This window comes from Somniosus microcephalus, unplaced genomic scaffold (genome assembly GCF_052327205.1).
Source record: "Somniosus microcephalus isolate GS21.2 unplaced genomic scaffold, FLI_Smic_1.0 unresolved_chr6, whole genome shotgun sequence".
Taxonomy (NCBI): domain Eukaryota; kingdom Metazoa; phylum Chordata; class Chondrichthyes; order Squaliformes; family Somniosidae; genus Somniosus; species Somniosus microcephalus.
In genome coordinates this window covers 13,136,190-13,160,893 of record NW_028225184.1, presented here as the reverse complement: position 1 = coordinate 13,160,893, position 24,704 = coordinate 13,136,190, and the positions used below count along the sequence as shown (strand labels likewise).

Below are 24,704 nucleotides of genomic sequence, written 5' to 3'. Positions count from 1 at the left end.
TTAGTGAGCATAGCCTGGCCATCAAAAAAGGCAGACACAGACAGACCTGGCTGCCAAGAGAGGACAGGATATGCTCTCACTGCAGTCAGGGGGTGGTGGAGACAGAGATGCACTTCCTCACAGCTTGTGGAAACTATCAGGGCATAAGGGAGAATTTCTACCCAAAATTCACAAAAATATGCCCTGAATTCAAAAATTTGAATGACGACCAAAAACTCCCATACCTACTAGGGGAACAGAGAAATTGTGTAACCTTAGCGGCACACTATGTTACAGCTTGCCATAAACAGAGGGACAACCATTAAATCTAAGAATAGAGTATATACAAATTATATGAATGTATATTTATACACTCAGGGATATATCTGTTTATACACTGTATGGATAGATCTGCGTTCATGTGTTCAACCATAAATGTTTTTCGATGCTTTGGCAACATAAGATGTACCTTGTCATGCCAATAAAGCGATTTGAATTGAATTGAAATTGATTTAGGGGATTTTGCGAACACCTACACAGGACTAGACATACTAGATGCAGGAAGGATGTTCCCGATGGCGGGGGAGTCCAGAACCAGAGGTCACAGTCTAAGGATAAGGGGTAAGCCATTTAGGACAGAGATGAGGAGGAATTTCTTCACCCAGAGAGTGGTGAACCTGTGGAATTCTCTACCACAGAGGGCAGTTGAGGCCAATTCATTAAATACATTCAAGAAGGAGTTGGATATATTTCTTAAGGCTAAAGGGATCAAGGGATATGGGGAGAAGGCAGGGACAGGGTACTGAATTTGGATGATCAGCCATGATCTCATTGAATAGCGGACAAATCCAATCCAGCCAATTACCGCCCCATCAGTCTACTCTCAATCATCAGCAAAGTGATGGAAGGTGTCATCAACAGTGCTATCAAGCAGCACTTACTCACCAATAGCCTGCTCACTGATGCCCAGTTTGGGATCCACCAAGGCCACTTGGCTTCCGACCTCATTACAGCCTTGGTCCAAACATGGACAAAGGAGCTGAATTCCAGAGGTGAGGTCAGAGTCACTGCCCTTGACATCAAGGCAGCATTTGACTGAGTGTGGCATCAAGGAGCCCTAGTAAAACTGAAGTCAATGGGAATCAGGGGGAAAACTCTCCACTGGCTGGAGTCATACCGAGCACAAAGGAAGATGGTTGTGGTGGTTGGAGGTCATTCATCACAGCCCCAGGACATCGCTGCAGGAGTTCCTCAGGGCAGTGTCCTAGGCCCAACCATCTTCAGCTGCTTCATCAATGACCTTCCCTCCATCATATGGTCAGAAGTGGGGATGTTCGCTGATGACTGCACAGTGTTCAGCGCCATTCACAACTCCTCAGATAATGAAGCAGTCCATGTCCGCATGTAACAAGACCTGGACGACGTTCAGGCTTGGGCTGGTAAGTGGCAGGTAATATTCGCGCCACACAAGTGCCAGGCAATGACTATCTCCAACAAGCGAGACACTAACCATCTCCCCTTGACATTCAACGGCATTACCATCGCTGAATCCCCCACCAACAACATCCTGGGGGGTCACCATTGACCAGAAACTTAACTGGACCAGCCACATAAATACTGTGGCTACAAGAGCAGGTCAGAGGCTGGGTATTCTGCAGCGAGTGTCTCACCTCCTGACTCCCCAAAGCCTTTCCACCATCTACAAGGCACAAGTAAGGAGCGTGATTTTTTAAAAATTCGTTCCTGGGATGTGGGCATCGCTGAAAAGGCTAGCATTTATTGCCCATCCCTAGTCGCCCCTCGAGAAGGTGGTGGTGAGCCGCCTTCTTGAACCGCTGCAGTCCGTGTGGTGAAGGTGCTCCCACAGCGCTGTTAGGGAGGGAGTGCCAGGATTTTGACCCAGCGACGATGAAGGATCGGCCGATTATATTTCCAAGTCAGGATGGTGTGTGACTTGGAGTGGAACTTGGAAGTGGTGGTGTTCCCGTGCGCCTGCTGCCCTTGTCCTTCTAGGTGGAAGAGGTCGCGGGTTTGGGAGGTGCTGCCGAAGAAGCCTTGGCGAGTTGCTGCAGTGCATCTTGTAGATGGTCCACACTGCAGCCACGGTGCGCCGGTGGTGGAGGGAGTGAATGTTTAAGGTGGAGGATGGGGTGCCGATCAAGCGGGGCTGCTTTGCCCTGGATGATGTCGAGCTTCTTGAGTGTTGTTGGGAGCTGCACTCATCCAGGCAAGTGGAGAGCGTTCCACCACACTCCTGACTTGTGCCTTGTCGATGGTGCAGAGGCTTTGGGGAGTCAGGAGGTGAGACACTCGCTGCAGAATACCCAGCCTCTGACCTGCTCTTGTAGCCACAGTATTTATGTGGCTGGTCCAGTTCAGTTTCTGATCTTCTACATCCTCACCAAGATCTGGTGTTCCTTGTGGTGGGCAGAATTGTTCACAATCCTCCATCGAGGGCATGACTGTCCCATGGAAAGACTGCCTTTGACATTTCGTTCTTTCATGTGGTAGAGAATATGATGACTTAGTTCAGATAGTAGGTCGAATGATGATAATCAAGTTCATTTCCTGCCTCTTTCGAATGTACCTGTCTCAATCGTGAGACGCATTGCGCTCACACAGGGACTGACACAAGATATGTTCTCCAAGCCTCGTCCTCCGCCTTCGCTCCACTGCTTGCTACTGATGACTGCGAGCTGGCTTCAAGGTAGGGGCGCCTATTAATTAGAGATACAGGGGTTTAGGTGAGAGAGAGATAGAGAGAGAGACAGACAGAGAGAGTGAGGGAGAGAGAGAGAGAGATAGAGAGACAGAGAGACGGAGAGAGAGAGACAGAGATAGCGAGAGTGTGAGATAGAGAGAGACAGAGAGAGATTGTATGTACCCAACAAATGTCAAATCGATTGACACCTACAGAACGTTGGAAAACTGTACCTTTTTGCTATGTAAGCTTTGGCAATATGGTTCTCTGTAAACTTTCATGCCAATAAAGCATTTGAATTGAATTGAATTGAATTGAATTGAGAGAGAGAGCGAGGGAGAGAGAGAGAGAGACAGAGACAGAGAGACAGACAGAGAGAGACAGAGCGAGAGAGAGAGACGGGGAGAGACTCAGGGAGAGAGAGAGACACGGAGAGACGGAGAGAGAGAGAGAGACAGAGAGGCTGAGAGATAGTGAGAGAGTGAGATAGAGAAGAGACACAGAGAGAGAGAAAGAGGGAGAGAGAGAAACAGAGAGAGAGCGAGGGAGAGAGAGAGGCGGAGAGATGGAGAGAGAGAGCGAAAGAGACAGAGAGAGCGAGATAGAGACAGAGAGACACAGAGAACAAGAGAGACAGACAGAGAGAGAGAGAGAGAGAAAGCGAGAGACAGATAGAGCTAGAGACAGAGAGAGAGAGAAAGATGAAGAGAGCGAGAGAGAGAGACAGAGAGACAGAGAGAGGGAGAGACAGAGAGAGAGAGAGACAGACGGAGAGAAAGAGAGAGAGAGAGAGAGAGATATAAAGAGAGGGACAGAGAGAGAGAGAGGGAGACAGAGAGAGAGAGAGACAGGGAGAGAGAGACAGAGACAGAAAGGAAGCTAGACAGAGAGAGACAGCGAGAGAGACAGAGAGATAGGGGATAGTGTCAATGGGCTGTGGGAGGAGATTAAATGGGTGGGTAGAGTCCGTGATAGGGGAGAGTGTACACGGGCTGTGGGAGGAGATTAATTGGGTGGGTAGAGTCCGTGATAGGGGAGAGTGTACATGGGCTGTGGGAGGAGATTAATTGGGTGGGTAGAGTCCGTGATAGGGGAGAGTGTACACGGGCTGTGGGAGGAGATTAAATGGCTGGGAAGAGTCCATGATAGGGGAGAGTGTCCATGGGCTGTGGGAGCAGATTAAATGGGTGGGTAGAGTCCGTATTAGGGGAGAGTGTCCATGGGCTGTGGGAGGAGACTAAATGGGTGGGTAGAGTCAGTGATAGGGGAGAGTGTACACGGGCTGTGGGAGGAGATTAAATGGGTGGGTAGAGTCCATGATAGGGGAGAGTGTCCACGGGCTGTGGGAGGAGATTAAATGGGTGGGTAGAGTCCATGATAGGGGAGAGTGTACACGGGCTGTGGGAGGAGATTAAATGGGTGGGTAGAGTCCGTGATAGGGGAGAGTGTCCATGGGCTGTGGGAGGAGATTAATTGGGTGGGTAGAGTCTGTGATAGGGGAGAGTGTACATGGGCTGTGGGAGGAGATTAAATGGGTGGGTAGAGTCCGTGATAGGGGAGAGTGTCCATGGGCTGTGGGAGGAGATTAAATGGGTGGGTAGAGTCCGTGATAGGGGAGAGTGTCCATGGGCTGTGGGAGGAGATTAAATGGGTGAGTAGAGTCCGTGATAGGGGAGAGTGTACACGGGCTGTGGGAGGAGATTAAATGGGTGGGTAGAGTCCGTGATAGGGGAGAGTGTACATGGGCTGTGGGAGGAGATTAAATGGGTGAGTAGAGTCCGTGATAGGGGAGAGTGTACACGGGCTGTGGGAGGAGATTAAATGGGTGGGTAGAGTCCGTGATAGGGGAGAGTGTACATGGGCTGTGGGAGGAGATTAAATGGGTGGGTAGAGTCCCTGATAGGGGAGAGTGTACATGGGCTGTGGGAGGAGATTGAATGGGTGGGTAGAGTCCGTGATAGGGGAGAGTGTCCATGGGCTGTGGGAGGAGATTAAATGGGTGGGTAGAGTCCGTGATAGGGGAGAGTGTCCATGGGCTGCGGGAGGAGATTGAATGGGTGGGTAGAGTCCGTGATAGGGGAGAGTGTACATGGGCTGTGGGAGGAGATTGAATGGGTGGGTAGAGTCCGTGATAGGGGAGAGTGTACATGGGCTGTGGGAGGAGATTAAATGGGTGGGTAGAGTCCGTGATAGGGGAGAGTGTACACGGGCTGTGGGAGGAGATTAAATGGGTGGGTAGAGTCCGTGATAGGGGAGAGTGTACACGGGCTGTGGGAGGAGATTAATGGGTGGGTAGAGTCCGTGATCGGGGAGAGTGTACACGGGCTGTGGGAGGAGATTGAATGGGTGGGTAGAGTCCGTGATAGGGGAGAGTGTACATGGGCTGTGGGAGGAGATTAAATGGGTGGGTAGAGTCTGTGATAGGGAAGAGTGTCCACGGGCTGTGGGAGGAGATTAAATGGGTGGGTAGAGTCCGTGATAGGGGAGAGTGTACATGGGCTGTGGGAGGAGATCAAATGGGTGGGTAGAGTCCGTGATAGGGGAGAGTGTAAATGGGCTGTGGGAGGAGATTAAATGGGTGGGTAGAGTCCGTGATAGGGGAGAGTGTACATGGGCTGTGGGAGGAGATCAAATGGGTGGGTAGAGTCCGTGATAGGGGAGAGTGTACATGGGCTGTGGGAGGGGATTAAATAGCTGGGTAGAGTCCGTGATAGGGGAGAGGGTACACGAGCTGTGGGAGAAGATTGAATGGGTGGGTAGAGTCCGTGATAGGGGAGAGTGTACATGGGCTGTGGGAGGAGATTAAATGGGTGGGTAGAGTCCGTGATAGGGGAGAGTGTACATGGGCTGTGGGAGGAGATCAAATGGGTGGGTAGAGTCCGTGATAGGGGAGAGTGTAAATGGGCTGTGGGAGGAGATTAAATGGGTGGGTAGAGTCGGTGATAGGGGAGAGTGTACACGGGCTGTGGGAGGAGATTAAATGGGTGGGTAGAGTCCGTGATAGGGGAGAGTGTACACGGGCTGTGGGAGGAGATTAAATGGGTGGGTAGAGTCCATGATAGGGGAGAGTGTACATGGGCTGTGGGAGGAGATTAAATGGGTGGGTAGAGTCCGTGATAGGGGAGAGTGTCCATGGGCTGTGGGAGGAGATTAAATGGGTGGGTAGAGTCCGTGATAGTGGAGAGTGTACACGGGCTGTGGGAGGAGATTAAATGGGTGGGTAGAGTCCGTGATAGGGGAGAGTGTACACGGGCTGTGGGAGGAGATTAAATGGATGGGTAGAGTCCGTGATAGGGGAGAGTGTACACGGGCTGTGGGAGGAGATTAAATGGGTGGGTAGAGTCCGTGATAGGGGAGAGTGTACATGGGCTGTGGGAGGAGATTGAATGGGTGGGTGGAGTCCATGATAGGGGAGAGTGTACATGGGCTGTGGGAGGAGATTAAATGGGTGGGTAGAGTCCGTGATAGGGGAGAGTGTCCATGGGCTGTGGGAGGAGATTAAATGGGTGGGTAGAGTCTGTGATAGGGGAGAGTGTCCATGGGCTGTGGGAGGAGATTAAATGGGTGGGTAGAGTCCGTGATAGGGGAGAGTGTCCATGGGCTGTGGGAGGAGATTGAATGGGTGGGTAGAGTCCATGATAGGGGAGAGTGTACATGGGCTGTGGGAGGAGATTAAATGGGTGGGTAGAGTCTGTGATAGGGGAGAGTGTACATGGGCTGTGGGAGGAGATTAAATGGGTGGGTAGAGTCCGTGATAGGGGAGAGTGTCCATGGGCTGTGGGAGGAGATTAAATGGGTGGGTAGAGTCCGTGATAGGGGAGAGTGTACATGGGCTGTGGGAGGAGATTAAATGGGTGGGTAGAGTCCATGATAGGGGAGAGTGTACATGGGCTGTGGGAGGAGATTAAATGGGTGGGTAGAGTCTGTGATAGGGGAGAGTGTACACGGGCTGTGGGAGGAGATTAAATGGGTGGGTAGAGTCTGTGATAGGGGAGAGTGTCCATGGGCTGTGGGTGGAGATTAAATGGGTGGGTAGAGTCCGTGATAGGGGAGAGTGTACATGGGCTGTGGGTGGAGATTAAATGGGTGGGTAGAGTCTGTGATAGGGGAGAGTGTCCATGGGCTGTGGGAGGAGATTAAATGGGTGGGTAGAGTCCGTGATAGGGGAGAGTGTACATGGGTTGTGGGAGGAGATTAAATGGGTGGGTAGAGTCCGTGATAGGGGAGAGTGTACACGGGCTGTGGGAGGAGATTAAATGGGTGGGTAGAGTCCGTGATAGGGGAGAGTGTCCACGGGCTGTGGAAGGAGATTAAATGGGTGGGTAGAGTCCGTGATGGGGGAGAGTGTACACGGGCTGTGGGAGGAGATTAAATGGGTGGGTAGAGTCCGTGATAGGGGAGAGTGTACATGGGCTCTGGGAGGAGATTAAATGGGTGGGTAGAGTCCGTGACAGGGGAGAGTGTCCATGGGCTGTGGGAGGAGATTAAATGGGTGGGTTGAGTCCATGATAGGGGAGAGTGTACATGGGCTATGGGAGGAGATTAAATGGGTGGGTAGAGTCCATGATAGGGGAGAGTGTAAATGGGCTGTGGGAGGAGATTTAATGGGTGGGTAGAGTCCGTGATAGGGGAGAGTGTACACGGGCTGTGGGAGGAGATTAAATGGGTGGGTAGAGTCCGTGATAGGGGACAGTGTACATGGGCTGTGGGAGGGGATTAAATGGGTGGGTAGAGTCCGTGATAGGGGAGAGTGTACATGGGCTGTGAGAGGAGATTAAATGGGTGGGTAGAGTCCGTGATAGGGGAGAGTGTCCATGGGCTGTGGGAGAAGATTAAATGGGTGGGTAGAGTCCGGGATAGGGGAGAGTGTCCATGGGCTGTGGGAGGAGATTAAATGGGTGGGTAGAGTCTGTGATAGGGGAGAGTGTACATGGGCTGTGGGAGGAGATTAAATGGGTGGGTAGATTCCGTGATAGGGGAGAGTGTACATGGGCTGTGGGAGGAGATTAAATGGGTGGGTAGAGTCCGTGATAGGGGAGAGTTTCCATGGGCTGTGGGAGGAGATTAAATGGGTGTGGCGAGTCCATGATAGGGGAGAGTGTACATGGGCTGTGGGAGGAGATTAAACGGATGGGTAGAGTCTGTGATAGGGGAGAGTGTACACGGGCTGTGGGAGGAGATTAATGGGTGGGTAGAGTCCGTGATCGGGGAGAGTGTACACGGGCTGTGGGAGGAGATTAATGGGTGGGTAGAGTCCGTGATCGGGGAGAGTGTACACGGGCTGTGGGAGGAGATTGAATGGGTGGGTAGAGTCCGTGATAGGGGAGAGTGTACATGGGCTGTGGGAGGAGATTAAATGGGTGGGTAGAGTCTGTGATAGGGAAGAGTGTCCACGGGCTGTGGGAGGAGATTAAATGGGTGGGTAGAGTCCCTGATGGGGGAGAGTGTACATGGGCTGTGGGAGGAGATTAAATGGGTGGGGAGAGTCCATGATAGGGGAGAGTGTAAATGGGCTGTGGGAGGAGATTAAATGGGTGGGTAGAGTCCGTGATAGGGGAGAGTGTACATGGGCTGTGGGAGGAGATTAAATGGGTGGGTAGAGTCCGTGATAGGGGAGAGTGTACATGGGCTGTGGGAGGAGATCAAATGGGTGGGTAGAGTCCGTGATAGGGGAGAGTGTACATGGGCTGTGGGAGGGGATTAAATAGCTGGGTAGAGTCCGTGATAGGGGAGAGGGTACACGAGCTGTGGGAGAAGATTGAATGAGTGGCTAGAGTCGGTGATAGGGGAGAGTGTACACGGGCTGTGGGAGGAGATTAAATGGGTGGGTAGAGTCCGTGATAGGGGAGAGTGTACACGGGCTGTGGGAGGAGATTAAATGGGTGGGTAGAGTCCATGATAGGGGAGAGTGTACATGGGCTGTGGGAGGAGATTAAATGGGTGGATAGAGTCCGTGATAGGGGAGAGTGTCCATGGGCTGTGGGAGGAGATTAAATGGGTGGGTAGAGTCCGTGATAGTGGAGAGTGTACACGGGCTGTGGGAGGAGATTAAATGGGTGGGTAGAGTCCGTGATAGGGGAGAGTGTACACGGGCTGTGGGAGGAGATTAAATGGGTGGGTAGAGTCCGTGATAGGGGAGCGTGTACATGGGCTGTGGGAGGAGATTAAATGGATGGGTAGAGTCCGTGATAGGGGAGAGTGTCCATGGGCTGTGGGAGGAGATGAAATGGGTGGGTAGAGTCCATGATAGGGGAGAGTGTCCATGGGCTGTGGGAGGAGATTAAATGGGTGGGTAGAGTCCGTGATAGGGGAGAGTGTCCATGGGCTGTGGGAGGAGATTAAATGGGTGGGTAGAGTCCATGATAGGGGAGAGTTTCCATGGGCTGTGGGAGGAGATTAAATGGGTGGGTAGAGTCTGTGATTGGGGAGAGTGTCCATGGGCTGTGGGAGGAGATTAAATGGATGGGTAGAGTCTGTGATAGGGGAGAGTGTCCATGGGCTGTGGGAGGAGATTAAATGGGTGGGTAGAGTCTGTGATAGGGGAGAGTGTACATGGGCTGTGGGAGGAGATTAAATGGGTGGGTAGAGTCCGTGATAGGGGAGAGTGTCCATGGGCTGTGGGAAGAGATTAAATGGGTGGGTAGAGTCCGTGATAGGGGAGATTGTCCATGGGCTGTGGGAGGAGATTAAATGGGTGGGTAGAGTCCGTGATAGGGGAGAGTGTACATGGGCTGTGGGAGGAGATTAAATGGGTGGGTAGAGTCCGTGATAGGGGAGAGTGTACATGGGCTGTGGGAGGAGATTAAATGGGTGGGTAGAGTCCGTGATAGGGGAGAGTGTACACGGGCTGTGGGAGGAGATTAAATGGGTGGGTAGAGTCCATGATAGGGGAGAGTGTACATGGACTGTGGGAGGAGATTAAATAGGTGGGTAGAGTCCGTGATAGGGGAGAGTGTACATGGGCTGTGTGAGGAGATTAAATGGATGGGTAGAGTCCGTGATAGGGGAGAGTGTGCATGGGCTGTGGGAGGAGATTAAATGGATGGGTAGAGTCCATGATAGGGGAGAGTGTACACGGGCTGTGGGAGGATATGAAATGGGTGGGTAGAGTCTGTGATAGGGGAGAGTGTACATGGGCTGTGGGAGGAGATTAAATGGGTGGGTAGAGTCCGTGATAGGGGAGAGTGTCCATGGGCTGTGGGAGGAGATTAAATGGATGGGTAGAGTCCGTGATAGGGGAGAGTGTACATGGGCTGTGGGAGGAGATTGAATGGGTGGGTAGAGTCTGTGATAGGGGAGAGTGTACATGGGCTATGGGAGGAGATTAAATGGGTGGGGAGAGTCCATGATAGGGGAGAGTGTACACGGGCTGTGGGAGGAGATTAAATGGGTGGGTTGAGTCTGTGATAGGGGAGAGTGTACACGGGCTGTGGGAGGAGATTAAATGGGTGGGTGGAGTCTGTGATAGGGGAGAGTGTACATGGGCTGTGGGAGGAGATTAAATGGGTGGGTAGAGTCTGTGATAGGGGAGAGTGTACATGGGCTGTGGGAGGAGATTAAATGGGTGGGTAGAGTCTGTGATAGGGGAGAGTGTACATGGGCTGTGGGAGGAGATTAAATGGGTGGGTAGAGTCCATGATAGGGGAGAGTGTACATGGGCTGTGGGAGGAGATTAAATGGGTGGGTAGAGTCAGCGATAGGGGAGAGTGTACATGGGCTGTGGGAGGAGATTAAATGGGTGGGTAGATTCTGTGATAGGGGAGAGTGTACATGGGCTGTGGGAGGAGATTAAATGGGTGGGTAGAGTCCATGATAGGGGAGAGTGTACATGGGCTGTGGGAGGAGATTAAATGGGTGGGTAGAGTCTGTGATAGTGGAGAGTGTCCATGGGCTGTGGGAGGAGATTAAATGGATGGGTGGAGTCTGTGATAGGGGAGAGTGTCCACGGGCTGTGGGAGGAGATTAAATGGGTGGGTAGATTCCATGATAGGGGAGAGTGTACACGGGCTGTGGGAGGAGATTAAATGGGTGGGTAGAGTCCATGATAGGGGAGAGTGTACATGGGCTGTGGGAGGAGATTAAATGGGTGGGTAGAGCCCATGATAGGGGAGAGTGTACATGGGCTGTGGGAGGGGATTAAATGGGTGGGTAGAGTCCATGATAGGGAAGAGTGTACACGGGCTGTGGGAGGAGATTAAATGGGTGGGTAGAGTCCGTGATAGGGGAGAGTGTACACGGGATGTGGGAGGAGATTAAATGGGTGGTTAGAGTCCGTGATAGGGGAGAGTGTACACGGGATGTGGGAGGAGATTAAATGGGTGGGTAGAGTCCGTGATAGGGGAGAGTGTACACGTGCTGTGGGAGGAGATTAAATGGGTGGGTAGAGTCCGTGATAGGGGAGAGTGTACATGGGCTGTGGGAGGAGATTAAATGGGTGGGTAGAGTCCATGATAGGGGAGAGTGTACACGGGCTGTGGGAGGAGATTAAATGGGTGGGTAGAGTCCGTGATAGGGGAGAGTGTACATGGGCTGTGGGAGGAGATTAAATGGATGGGTAGGGTCTGTGATAGGGGAGAGTGTACATGGGCTGTGGGAGGAGATTAAATGGGTGGGTAGAGTCCGTGATAGGGGAGAGTGTCCATGGGCTGTGGGAGGAGATTAAATGGGTGGGTAGAGTCCATGATAGGGGAGAGTTTCCATGGGCTGTGGGAGGAGATTAAATGGGTGGGTAGAGTCTGTGATTGGGGAGAGTGTCCATGGGCTGTGGGAGGAGATTAAATGGATGGGTAGAGTCTGTGATAGGGGAGAGTGTCCATGGGCTGTGGGAGGAGATTAAATGGGTGGGTAGAGTCTGTGATAGGGGAGAGTGTACATGGGCTGTGGGAGGAGATTAAATGGGTGGGTAGAGTCCGTGATAGGGGAGAGTGTCCATGGGCTGTGGGAGGAGATTAAATGGGTGGGTAGAGTCCGTGATAGGGGAGAGTGTCCATGGGCTGTGGGAGGAGATTAAATGGGTGGGTAGAGTCCGTGATAGGGGAGAGTGTACATGGGCTGTGGGAGGAGATTAAATGGGTGGGTAGAGTCCGTGATAGGGGAGAGTGTACACGGGCTGTGGGAGGAGATTAAATGGGTGGGTAGAGTCCATGATAGGGGAGAGTGTACATGGACTGTGGGAGGAGATTAAATAGGTGGGTAGAGTCCGTGATAGGGGAGAGTGTAAATGGGCTGTGGGAGGAGATTAAATGGATGGGTAGAGTCCGTGATAGGGGAGAGTGTGCATGGGCTGTGGGAGGAGATTAAATGGATGGGTAGATTCCATGATAGGGGAGAGTGTACACGGGCTGTGGGAGGATATGAAATGGGTGGGTAGAGTCTGTGATAGGGGAGAGTGTACATGGGCTGTGGGAGTAGATTAAATGGATGGGTAGAGTCCGTGATAGGGGAGAGTGTCCATGGGCTGTGGGAGGAGATTAAATGGATGGGTAGAGTCTGTGATAGGGGAGAGTATACATGGGATATGGGAGGAGATTAAATGGGTGCGGAGAGTCCAAGATAGGGGAGAGTGTACATGGGCTGTGGGAGGGGATTAAATGGGTGGGTAGAGTCCGTGATAGGGGAGAGTGTACACGGGCTGTGGGAGGAGATTAAATGGGTGGGTAGAGTCTGTGATAGAGGAGAGTGTACATGGGCTGTGGGAGGAGATTAAATGGGTGGGTAGAGTCTGTGATAGGGGAGAGTGTACATGGGCTGTGGGAGGAGATTAAATGGGTGGGTAGAGTCTGTGATAGGGGAGAGTGTACATGGGCTGTGGGAGGAGATTAAATGGGTGGGTAGAGTCCATGATAGGGGAGAGTGTACATGGGCTGTGGGAGGAGATTAAATGGATGGGTGGAGTCTGTGATAGGAGAGAGTGTCCACGGGCTGTGGGAGGAGATTAAATGGGTGGGTAGATTCCATGATAGGGGAGAGTGTACACGGGCTGTGGGAGGAGATTAAATGGGTGGGTAGAGTCCATGATAGGGGAGAGTGTACATGGGCTGTGGGAGGAGATTAAATGGGTGGGTAGAGTCCATGATAGGGGAGAGTGTACATGGGCTGTGGGAGGAGATTAAATGGGTGGGTAGAGTCCGTGATAGGGGAGAGTGTACATGGGCTGTGGGAGGAGATTAAATGGGTGGGTAGAGTCCATGATAGGGAAGAGTGTACACGGGCTGCGGGAGGAGATTAAATGGGTGGGTAGAGTCCGTGATAGGGGAGAGTGTACACGGGATGTGGGAGGAGATTAAATGGGTGGGTAGAGTCCGTGATAGGGGAGAGTGTACACGGGATGTGGGAGGAGATTAAATGGGTGGGTAGAGTCCGTGATAGGGGAGAGTGTACACGTGCTGTGGGAGGAGATTAAATGGGTGGGTAGAGTCCGTGATAGGGGAGAGTGTACATGGGCTGTGGGAGGAGATTAAATGGGTGGGTAGAGTCCATGATAGGGGAGAGTGTACACGGGCTGTGGGAGGAGATTAAATGGGTGGGTAGAGTCCGTGATAGGGGAGAGTGTACATGGGCTGTGGGAGGAGATTAAATGGATGGGTAGGGTCTGTGATAGGGGAGAGTGTACATGGGCTGTGGGAGGAGATTAAATGGGTGGGTAGAGTCCGTGATAGTGGAGAGTGTACACGGGCTGTGGGAGGAGATTAAATGGGTGGGTAGAGTCCGTGATAGGGGAGAGTGTACATGGGCTGTGGGAGGAGATTAAATGGATGGGTAGGGTCTGTGATAGGGGAGAGTGTACATGGGCTGTGGGAGGAGATTAAACGGATGGGTAGGGTCTGTGATAGGGGAGAGTGTACATGGGCTGTGGGAGGAGATTAAATGGGTGGGTAGAGCCCGTGATAGGGGAGAGTGTACACGGGCTGTGGGTGGAGATTAAATGGGTGGGTAGAGTCCGTGATAGGGGAGCGTGTACATGGGCTGTGGGAGGAGATTAAATGGGTGGGTAGAGTCCATGATAGGGGAGAGTGTACATGGGCTGTGGGAGGAGATGAAATGGGTGGGTAGAGTCCTTGATAGGGGAGAGTGTCCATGGGCTGTGGGAGGAGATTAAATGGGTGGGTAGAGTCCGTGATAGGGGAGAGTGTACATGGGCTATGGGAGGAGATTAAATGGGTGGGGAGAGTCCATGATAGGGGAGAGTGTACACGGGCTGTGGGAGGAGATTAAATGGGTGGGTAGAGTCTGTGATAGGGGAGAGTGTACATGGGCTGTGGGAGGAGATTAAATGGGTGGGTAGAGTCTGTGATAGGGGAGAGTGTACATGGGCTGTGGGAGGAGATTAAATGGATGGGTGGAGTCTGTGATAGGGGAGAGTGTCCACGGGCTGTGGGAGGAGATTAAATGGGTGGGTAGATTCCATGATAGGGGAGAGTGTACACGGGCTGTGGGAGGAGATTAAATGGGTGGGTAGAGTCCATGATAGGGGAGAGTGTACATGGGCTGTGGGAGGAGATTAAATGGGTGGGTAGAGTCCAGGATAGGGGAGAGTGTACATGGGCTGTGGGAGGAGATTAAATGGGTGGGTAGAGTCCGTGATAGGGGAGAGTGTACATGGGCTGTGGGAGGAGATTAAATGGGTGGGTGGAGTCCATGATAGGGAAGAGTGTACACGGGCTGTGGGAGGAGATTAAATGGGTGGGTAGAGTCCGTGATAGGGGAGAGTGTACACGGGATGTGGGAGGAGATTAAATGGGTGGGTAGAGTCCGTGATAGGGGAGAGTGTACACGTGCTGTGGGAGGAGATTAAATGGGTGGGTAGAGTCCGTGATAGGGGAGAGTGTACATGGGCTGTGGGAGGAGATTAAATGGGTGGGTAGAGTCCATGATAGGGGAGAGTGTACACGGGCTGTGGGAGGAGATTAAATGGGTGGGTAGAGTCCGTGATAGGGGAGAGTGTACATGGGCTGTGGGAGGAGATTAAATGGATGGGTAGGGTCTGTGATAGGGGAGAGTGTACATGGGCTGTGGGAGGAGATTAAATGGGTGGGTAGAGTCCGTGATAGGGGAGAGTGTACACGGGCTGTGGGAGGAGATTAAATGGCTGGGAAGAGTCCGTGATAGGCGAGAGTGTCCATGGGCTGTGGGAGGAGATTAAATGGGTGGGTAGAGTCCGTGATAGGGGAGAGTGTACATGGGCTGTGGGAGGAGATTAAATGGGTGGGTCGAGTCCATGATAGGGGAGAGGAGATTAAATGGGTGGGTAGAGTCAGTGATAGGGGAGAGTGTACATGGGCTGTGGGAGGAGATTAAATGGGTGGGTAGAGTCCGTGATAGGGGAGAGTGTACATGGGCTGTGGGAGGAGATTAAATGGGTGGGTAGAGTCCATGATAGGGGAGAGTGTACATGGGCTGTGGGAGGAAATTAAATGGGTGGGTAGAGTCCGTGATAGGGGAGAGTGTACACGGGCTGTGGGAGGAGATTGAATGGGTGGGTAGAGTCCGAGATAGGGGAGAGTGTACACGGGCTGTGGGAGGAGATTAAATGGGTGGGTAGAGTCTGTGGTAGGGGAGAGTGTACACGGGCTGTGGGAGGAGATTAAATGGGTGGGTAGAGTCCGTGATAGGGGAGAGTGTACATGGGCTGTGGGAGGAGATTAAATGGGTGGGTAGAGTCCATGATAGGGGAGAGTGTCCACGGGCTGTGGGAGGAGATTAAATGGGTGGGTAGAGTCCATGATAGGGGAGAGTGTCCACGGGCTGTGGGAGGAGATTGAATGGGTGGGTAGAGTCCGTGATAGGGGAGAGTGTCCATGGGCTGTGGGAGGAGATTAAATGGGTGGGTGGAGTCCATGGTAGGGGAGAGTGTACACGGGCTGTGGGAGGAGATTAAATGGGTGGGTAGAGTCCGTGATAGGGGAGAGTGTACATGGGCTGTGGGAGGAGATTAAATGTGTGGGTAGAGTCCGTGATAGGGGAGAGTGTCCATGGGCTGTGGGAGGAGATTAAATGGGTGGGTAGAGTCCGTGATAGGGGAGAGTGTACACGGGCTGTGGGAGGAGATTGAATGGGCGGGTAGAGTCCATGGTAGGGGAGACAGAAGTTTAAAAAGGGAACCTCATTTTCTTCACCTTGCTCGCTGTCTCGCTCCTCACTGGATGAAGTCATTCCCTAAATTTGCCTTGCAGTCTCGGCCCTGGAGCAGCACGAACATCCGGAAGTGTGGGCCTCCCCCGACCCCATCAACGGGACCCTGGGCGGGTCTGCGCTCCTGTCGGTGAGCATCGACAGAATCCCGAGGGCAGGCAAAATCTATTGGAAGAAGATCGGAAAACCCAAGAGTGTGAAGATCGCGGAGCTGGCACTGAAGGACAACAGCACACCGACCTATTGGTCTTTCCGGGATAGGACCTGGATTCTTCCCAATTTCACACTGAAGATTGGGAATCTCACGTTGGATGACCAGGGTGAATATAAGTTCACCGTGGAAATAGATCCTGATGTATCAGAGGCTTCCATTTGGCTGCATGTGTTTGGTGAGTCCATTGCCAAGGATTACAGGTACAGGAGGAGGCCATTCAGCCCCTTGAGCCTGTTCCAGCATTCAATGAGATCATGGCTGATCTTCGACCCAACTCCATCAACCCGCATTTGCCCCGGATCCCCTGATATCTTTACTGTTTGCACTGAAGAAGTGGGTGGGGGCAGCACTGAGGGAGCGTCGCACTGTCGGAGGGGCAGTACTGAGGGAGCTCTGCGCTGTCGGAGGGGCAGTACTGAGGGAGTGCCGCACTGTCGGAGGGGCAGTACATAAGAACATAAGAAATAGGAGCAGGAGTAGGCCAATCGGCCCCTCGAGCCTGCTCCGCCATTCAATAAGATCATGGCTGATCTGATCCTAACCGCCAATCCACTATCACAGAACCATCTCCTGAATCTAACAGAATTAGACACACGAAACAGGAGCAGGATCAGGCTACACGGCCCCTGGGCCCGCTCCGCTACCCACAGGGCCATGACCGATCCGAACCTAGACTCATGTCCAAATTCCTGCCCGCTCCCCCTAACCCTTAATTCCCTTTACTTCTAGGAAGCTGTCTATTTCTGTTTTAAATTTATGTAATGATGTAGCTTCTACAGCTTTTTGGGGCAGCATATTCCATGGACCTACCACCCTCTGAGTGAAGTAGTTCCTCCTCATCTCAGTTTTGAAAGAGCAGCCCCTTATTCTAAGACTATGCCCCCTAGTTCTAGTTTCACCCATCATCGGGAACATCTTCCCCGCATCCACCCGATCCAACCCCTTCACAATCTTATATGTTTCAATAAGATCGCCTCTCATTCTTCTGAACTCCAATGAGTAGAGTCCCAATCTACTCAACCTCTGTTCATATGTCCATCCCCTCATCCCCGGGATTAACCGAGTGAACCTTCTTTGTACTGACTCGAGAGCAAGTATGTCCTTTCTTAAGTATGGACACCAAAACTGTATGCAGTATTCCAGGTGCGGTCTCACCAATACCTTGTACAACTGAAGCAATACCTCCCTATTTTTATATTCTATCCCCCTAGCAATGAAAGCCAACATTCCATTGGCCTTCTTAATCACTTGCTGCACCTGCATACTAACCTTTTGAGTTTTGTGCACCAGGACCCCCAGATCCCTTTGTACTTCAGTACTTTCCAGTTTCTTGCCATTAAGATAATAACTTGCTCTACGATTTTTCCTGCCAAAGTGCATAACCTCACACTTTCCAGTATTGTATTCCATCTGCCAAATCTCTGCCCACTTACTTAGCCTGTCGATGTCCCCTTGCAGGTTTTTTATGTCCTCCTCACTCACTACTTTCCCTCCCATCTTAGTATCATCTGCAAACTTTGATATGTTACACTCGGTCCCCTCCTCCAAATCATTAATGTACTGAGGGAGCGCTGCACTGTCGGAGGGGCAGTACTGAGGGAGCGCTGCACCGTTGAAGGGACAGTACTGAGGGAGCGCCGCACTGTCGGAGGGGCAGTACTGAGGGAGCGCTGCACTGTCGGAGGGGCAGTACTGAGGGAGCGCTGCACTGTCGGAGGGGCAGTACTGAGGGAGCGCCGCACTGTCGGAGGGCAGTACTGAGGGAGCGCCGCACTGTCGGAGGGCAGAACTGAGGGAGCGCCGCACTGTCGGAGGGGCAGTACTGAGGGAGCGCCGCACTGTCAGAGGGGCAGTACTGAGGGAGCGCTGCACTGTCAGAGGGGCAGTACTGAGGGAGCGCCGCACTGTCGGAGGTGTAGTACTGAGGGAGCGCCGCACTGTCGGAGGGGCAGTACTGAGGGAGCGCCGCACTGTCAGAGGGGCAGTACTGAGGGAGCGCCGCACTGTCGGAGGGGCAGTACTGAGGGAGCGCCGCACTGTCGGAGGGGCAGTACTGAGGGAGCGCTGCACTGTCGGTGGGGCAGTACTGAGAGAGCGCTGCACTGTCGGAGAGGCAGTACTGAGGGAGCGCCGCACTGTCAGAGGGGCAGTACTGAGGGAGCGCCGCACTGTTGGAGGGGCAGTACTGAGGGAGCACCGCACTGTCGGAGGGGCAGTACTGAGGGAGCGGTGCACTGTCGGAGGGGCAGTACTGAGGGAGCGCCGCACTGTCGGAGAGGCAGTACTGAGGGAGTGCCGCACTGTCAGAGGGGCAGTACTGAGGGAGCGCCGCACTGTCGGAGGGGCAGTACTGAGGGAGTGCCGCACTGTCGGAGGGGCAGTACTGAGGGAGCGCCGCACTGTCGGAGGGGCAGTACTGAGGGAGCGCCGCACTGTCGGAGGGGCAGTACTGAGGGAGCGCCGCACTGTCAGAGGGGCAGTACTGAGGGAGCGCCGCACTGTCGGAGGGGCAGTACTGAGGGAGCGCCGCACTGTCGGAGGGGCAGTACTGAGGGAGCGCTGCACTGTCAGAGGGGCGGTACTGAGGGAGCGCCGCACTGTCGGAGGGGCAGTGCTGAGGGAGCGCCGCACTGTCGGAGGGGCAGTACTGAGGGAGCGCCGCACTGTCGGAGGGGCAGTACTGAGGGAGCGCCGCACTGTCGGAGGGGCAGTACTGAGGGAGCGCCGCACTGTCGGAGGGGCAGTACTGAGGGAGCGCCGCACTGTCGGAGGGGCAGTGCTGAGGGAGCGCCGCACTGTCGGAGGGGCAGTACTGAGGGAGCGCCGCACTGTCGGAGGGGCAGTGCTGAGGGAGCGCCGCACTGTCGGAGGGGCGGTACTGAGGGAGCGCCGCACTGTCGGAGGGGCAGTACTGAGGGAGCGCTGCACTGTCGGAGGGGCAGTACTGAGGGAGCGCCGCACTGTCGGAGGGGCAGTACTGAGGGAGCGCCGCACTGTCGGAGGGGCAGTACTGAGGGAGCGCCGCACTGTCGGAGGGGCAGTACTGAGGGAGCGCCGCACTGTCGGAGGGGCAGTGCTGAGGGAGCGCCGCACTGTCGGAGGGGCAGTACTGAGGGAGCGCCGCACTGTCGGAGGGGCAGTGCTGAGGGAGCGCCGCACTGTCGGAGGGGCGGTACTGAGGGAGCGCCGCACTGTCGGAGGGGCAGTACTGAGGGAGCGCTGCACTGTCGGAGGGGCAGTACTGAGGGAGCGCCGCACTGTCGGAGGGGCAGTACTGAGGGAGCGCCGCACTGTCGGAGGGGCAGTACTGAGGGAGCACCGCACTGTCGGAGGGGCAGTACTGAGGGAGCACCGCACTGTCGGAGGGGCAGTACTGAGGGAGCGCCGCACTGTCGGAGGGGCAGTACTGAGGGAGCGCTGCACTGCCCGAGGTGTCGACTTTCGGATGAGATGTTAAACCGAGGCCCCATCTGCTCTCTCGGGTGGATGTAAAAGATCCCATGGCAGTATTTCGAAGAATAGCAGGGGGAGTTCTCCCCGGTGTCCTGGGGCCAATATTTATCCCTCAACCAACATCACTAAAAAACAGATGATCCGGTCATTATCACATTGCTGGTTGTGGGAGCTTGCTGTGCGCAAATTGAATGCCGCGTTTTCTACATTACAACAGTGAGCACAATTCAAAAATTACTTAATTGACTGTCTCTGTCTCTCTGTGTCTCTTTCTCTCTCTGTCTCTCTCTCTGTCTCTCTCTCTCTGTCTCCATCTATCTCTCTCTGTCTCTCTCTCTGTCTCTCTCCCTCTGTCTCTTTCTCTCTCTCTCAGTTCAGTTCAGTTCAGTTCAAATGCTTTATTGGCATGAAAGTTTACAGAGAACCATATTGCCAAAGCTTACATAGCAAAAAGGTACAGTTTTCCAACATTCTGTAGGTGTCAATCGATTTGACATTTGTTGGGTATATACAATATTACTTTTAAACAATATTAATTTTAAACAGTCTTTCTACTTCATTTGGTACGTTCAATATTAATTTTAAACAGTCTTAATTTTAAACAGTCCTCAGGTTGTGACATGTTGTTACATATTTGGCCCCAAGGTATGGTCTGTCTCCTTCTCCTAGGACTAATCTCAATTTTGACAGATCATCCAATTCCTTGAAATCTGGGTTTGTTTGGCTTAGCTTGTTGAATAATATGTTTCTTGATGTGTTGAATTTTTCGCATTTTAGGAGGAAATGCATTTCTGTTTCAACCTCGCCAGCCAGACATTGATCGCATATTCTATTCTCTCTAGGCTGCCAGGATTTCTTGTATCTGCCTTTTTCAATTTCCAGTTGGTGGTCGCTTAGTCTGTACCTGGTGAGGGTCTGTCTCTGTTTTGTGTCTCTGATGGTCGTGAGGTAGTCTGCCAGTTTATATTCTCTTTTTAGGGCCCGGTAACATTCTAATCTGCTTTGGCTTTCGGTTATTTTGTTCCAATGTTCCAGGTAGGTTTCTTTGCATTTTTTAATGATTTGGTTCACTCGGATTGGTGTTTGGACGGCTGTGTTGGTCTCTCTCTCTCTGTCTCTCTTCTCTGTCTCTCTCTCTCTCTGTCTCTCTCTCTCTGTCTCTGTCTCTCTCTCTCTCTCTCTGTCTCTCTCTCTCTCCCTCTCTCTCTCTCTCTCTCTCTCTGTCTCTCTCTCTCTCGCTCTCTGTCTCTCTCTCTCTCTCTCTCTCTGTCTCTCCCTCTCTCTCTCTCTCTCTCTCTGTCTCTCTCTGTCTCTCTCGCTCTCAGTCTCTCTCTCTCTCTCTCTCTCTCTGTCTCTCTCTCTCTCTCTCTCTCTGTCTCTCTTCTCTGTCTCTCTCTCTGTCTCTCTCTCTCTCTCTATCTCTCTCTCTCTCTGTCTCTCTCTGTCTCTCTTCTCTGTCTCTGTCTCTCTCTGTCTCTCTCTCTCTGTCTCTCTCTCTCTCTGTCTCTCTCTCTCTGTCTGTCTCTCTTTGTCTCTCTTCTCTGTCTCTGTCTCTCTCTGTCTCTCTCTCTCTCTCTCTCTCTCTGTCTCTCTCTCTCTCTGTCTCTCTCTCTCTGTCTCTCTCTCTCTGTCTCTCTTCTCTGTCTCTCTCTCTCTCTGTCTCTCTCTCTCTGTCTCTCTCTCTCTCTCAGTCTCTGTCTCTCTCTCTCTCTCAGTCTCTGTCTCTCTCTCTGTCTCTCTCTGTCTCTCTCTCCCTCTCTCTCTGTCTCTCTCTGTCTCTCTCTCCCTCGCTCAGTCTCTCTCCAATTCCAATTCCAATTCAAATGCTTTATTGGCATGAAAGTTTACAGGGAACCATATTGCCAAAGCTTACATAACAAAAAGTACAGTTTTCCAACATTCTGTAGGTGTCAAACAATTTTGACCTTCGTTGGGTACATACAATATTACTTTAAACAATATTAATTTAAACAGTCTTTGTACATCATTGGGTACATTCAGTATTAATTTTAAACAGTCCTCAGGTTGTGACATGTTGTTACATATTTGGCCCCAAGGTATGGTCTGTCTCCTTCTCCCAGGACTAATCTTAATTTTGACAGGTCATCCAATTCCTTGAAATCTGGGGTTGTTTGGCTTAGCTTGTCAAATAATATGTTTCTTGATGTGTTGAATTTTTCGCATTTTAGGAGGAAATGCATCTCTGTCTCAACCTCGCTGGCCAGACACTGATCACATATTCTATTCTCTCTAGGCTGCCAGGATTTCTTGTATCTTCCTTTTTCAATTGCCAGTTGGTGGTCGCTTAGTCTGTACCTGGTGAGGGTCTGTCTCTGTTTTGTGTCTCTGATGGTCGTGAGGTAGTCTGCCAGTTTATATTCTCTTTTTAGGGCCCGGTAACATTCTAATCTGCTTTGGCTTTCGGTTATTTTGTTCCAATGTTCCAGGTAGGTTTCTTTGCATTTTTTAATGATTTGGTTCACTCGGATTGGTGTTTGGACGGCTGTGTTGGTCTGGGGCTGGTCAGGGTCCGGCTGAGTACTTAGTTTCAGTAGCAGCTGACTCAGGGGACTCTTTTCTGGGTTTAGCTCTTGGGTCTGAAAGGCTTTGAAATGAAGGGTGTCTCTCTCTGTCTCTCTCTCTCTCTCTGTCTCTCTCCCTGTCTCTCTCTGTCTCTCTCTCTCTCTGTCTCTCTCTCTCTCTCTGTCTCTCTTTTCTCTCTCTCTCTCTCTCTCCCTCTTTCTGTCTCTCTCTGGCACGTGAGATCTTCCTCTGCCTGTCTTTGCACTGGGACCGGAGGTCAATCTGACGTGATTTGTTACGATGTTGCCCTCAGAGCCTATCCGGGGGGCCGCAGCCACAATCGCCAATGTCAGCTCCTCCAACACGACCTGTGCCGTCACCTTGAGCTGCTCGACCGAGAGTGGAAGTGCCGTCAGCTATACCTGGGGCAGCGAGGGAGCGGGGGAGCGGGCGGAGATGGGAGACGGGAGCTCGCTGAACCTGACGATGGCACACGACTCCATCCCCTCCACAATGGTCTGCACTGCGAGGAACCCCATCAGCTGGCACAGCGCGAGCGTCGACCTGGCGAGGGCTTGCAGTGTCGAATATCCAGGTACGTTCGACCTCCGACACCGCGACCCTTTTGCTGGCGCTCCGTGTTTCTGCTGTGCTCCGGAATCCCACCACGATACACCCCTCCTCCTCCCCCAATCGGTTCGGGTAGCTATTCGGCCATGTGTTGCATCGCCCTCCCTCCCTGAATTAATCAATGAATGTTGGAGAACTGAATTAATCTCCACTGGCCAGTGAATAAAAAGGAGGAAAGGGAGCGATGGGAAAAGGACAGTGGGCGGGTACTGAGGGGAGATTTCATTAAGAATGAGGTTCTGTGATAGCAGAGAGTGTACATGGGCTGTGGGAGGAGATTAAATGGGTGGGTAGAGCCCGTGATAGGGGAGAGTGTACATGGGCTGTGGGAGGAGATTAAATGGGTGGGTAGAGCCCGTGATAGGGGAGAGTGTCCACGGGCTGTGGGAGGAGATTAAATGGGTGGGTAGAGTCCATGATAGGGGAGAGTGTACACGGGCTGTGGGAGGAGATTAAATGGGTGGGTAGAGTCCGTGATAGGGGAGAGTGTACATGGGCTGTGGGAGGAGATTGAATGTGTGGGTAGAGTCCGTGATAGGGGAGAGTGTCCACGGGCTGTGGGAGGAGATTAAATGGGTGGGTAGAGCCCGTGATAGGGGAGAGTGTACACGGGCTGTGGGAGGGGATTAAATGGGTGGGTAGAGTCCGTGATAGGGGAGAGTGTACTTGGGCTGTGGGAGGAGATTAAATGGGTGGGTAGAGTCCGTGATAGGGGAGAGTGTACATGGGCTGTGGGAGGAGATTAAATGGGTGGGTAGAGTCTGTGATAGGGGAGAGTGTACACGGGCTGTGGGAGGGGATTAAATGGGTGGGTAGAGTCCGTGATAGGGGAGAGTGTCCATGGGCTGTGGGAGGAGATTAAATGGGTGGGTAGAGTCCGTGATAGGGGAGAGTGTCCATGGGCTGTGGGAGGAGATTAAATGGGTGGGTAGAGTCCGTGATAGGGGAGAGTGTACACGGGCTGTGGGAGGAGATTAAATGGGTGGGTAGAGTCCTTGATAGGGGAGAGTGTCCACGGGCTGTGGGAGGAGATTAAATGGGTGGGTAGAGTCTGTGATAGGGCAGAGTGTCCACGGGCTGTGGGAGGAGATTAAATGGGTGGGTCGAGTCCGTGATAGGGCAGAGTGTACATGGGCTGTGGGAGGAGATTAAATGGGTGGGTAGAGTCCGTGATAGGGGAGAGTGTCCACGGGCTGTGGGAGGAGATTAAATGGGTGGGTAGAGTCCGTGATAGGGGAGAGTGTACATGGGCTGTAGGAGGAGATTAAATGGGTGGGTAGAGTCCGTGATAGGGGAGAGTGTACACGGGCTGTGGGAGGAGATTAAATGGGTTGGTAGAGTCCGTGATAGGGGAGAGTGTACACGGGCTGTGGGAGGAGATTAAATGGGTGGGTAGAGTCCGTGATAGGGGAGAGTGTACATGGGCTGTGGGAGGAGATTGATTGGGTGGGTAGAGTCCATGATAGGGGAGAGTGTACACGGGCTGTGGGAGGAGATTAAATGGGTGGGTAGAGTCAGTGATAGGGCAGAGTGTACATGGACTTTGGAAGTGAAACTGCACACTGATCACCTCCATTCACAACTCCTCAGATAATGAAGCAGTCCATGCCCACATGCAACAAGACCTGGACAACATTCAGACTTGGGCTGACAAGTGGCAGGTAACATTCGCGCCTCACAAGTGCCAGGCAATGACCATCTCCAACAAGCGAGACTCTAACCACCTCCCCTTGACATTCAATGGCATTACCATCGCCGAATCCCCCACCATCAACATCCTGGGGGGTCACCATTGACCAGAAACTTAACTGGACCAGCCACATAAATACTGTGGCTACAAGAGCGGGTCAGAGGCTGGGTATTCTGCGGCGAGTGTCTCACCTCCTGACTCCCCAAAGCCTTTCCACCATCTACAAGGCACAAGTCAGGAGTGTGATGGAATACTCTCCACTTGCCTGGATGAGTGCAGCTCCCAACAACACTCAAGAAGCTCGACACCATTCAGGATAAAGCAGCCCGCTTGATTGGCACCCCATCCACCACCTTCAACATTCACTCCCTCCACCACCGGCG

At 52.7% G+C, this 24,704-nt stretch overlaps 1 protein-coding gene across 1 annotated transcript in view; it reads left to right on the top strand.

Annotated features, from left to right (window-relative positions):
* Positions 1-2,531: 2,531 nt before the first annotated feature.
* The window catches only part of LOC147087093 (SLAM family member 5-like), a gene marked incomplete at its 3' end in the record, with an annotated part of 25,103 nt that continues 2,930 nt past the window's right edge, over positions 2,532-24,704 (top strand). Inside the window, exons 1-3 of the mRNA XM_085978102.1 lie at positions 2,532-2,686; positions 15,853-16,200; positions 22,315-22,596. Of these exons, the coding sequence (XP_085834228.1) occupies positions 2,617-2,686; positions 15,853-16,200; positions 22,315-22,596 (700 nt within the window). The remainder of the gene's footprint in view (positions 2,687-15,852; positions 16,201-22,314; positions 22,597-24,704) is intronic.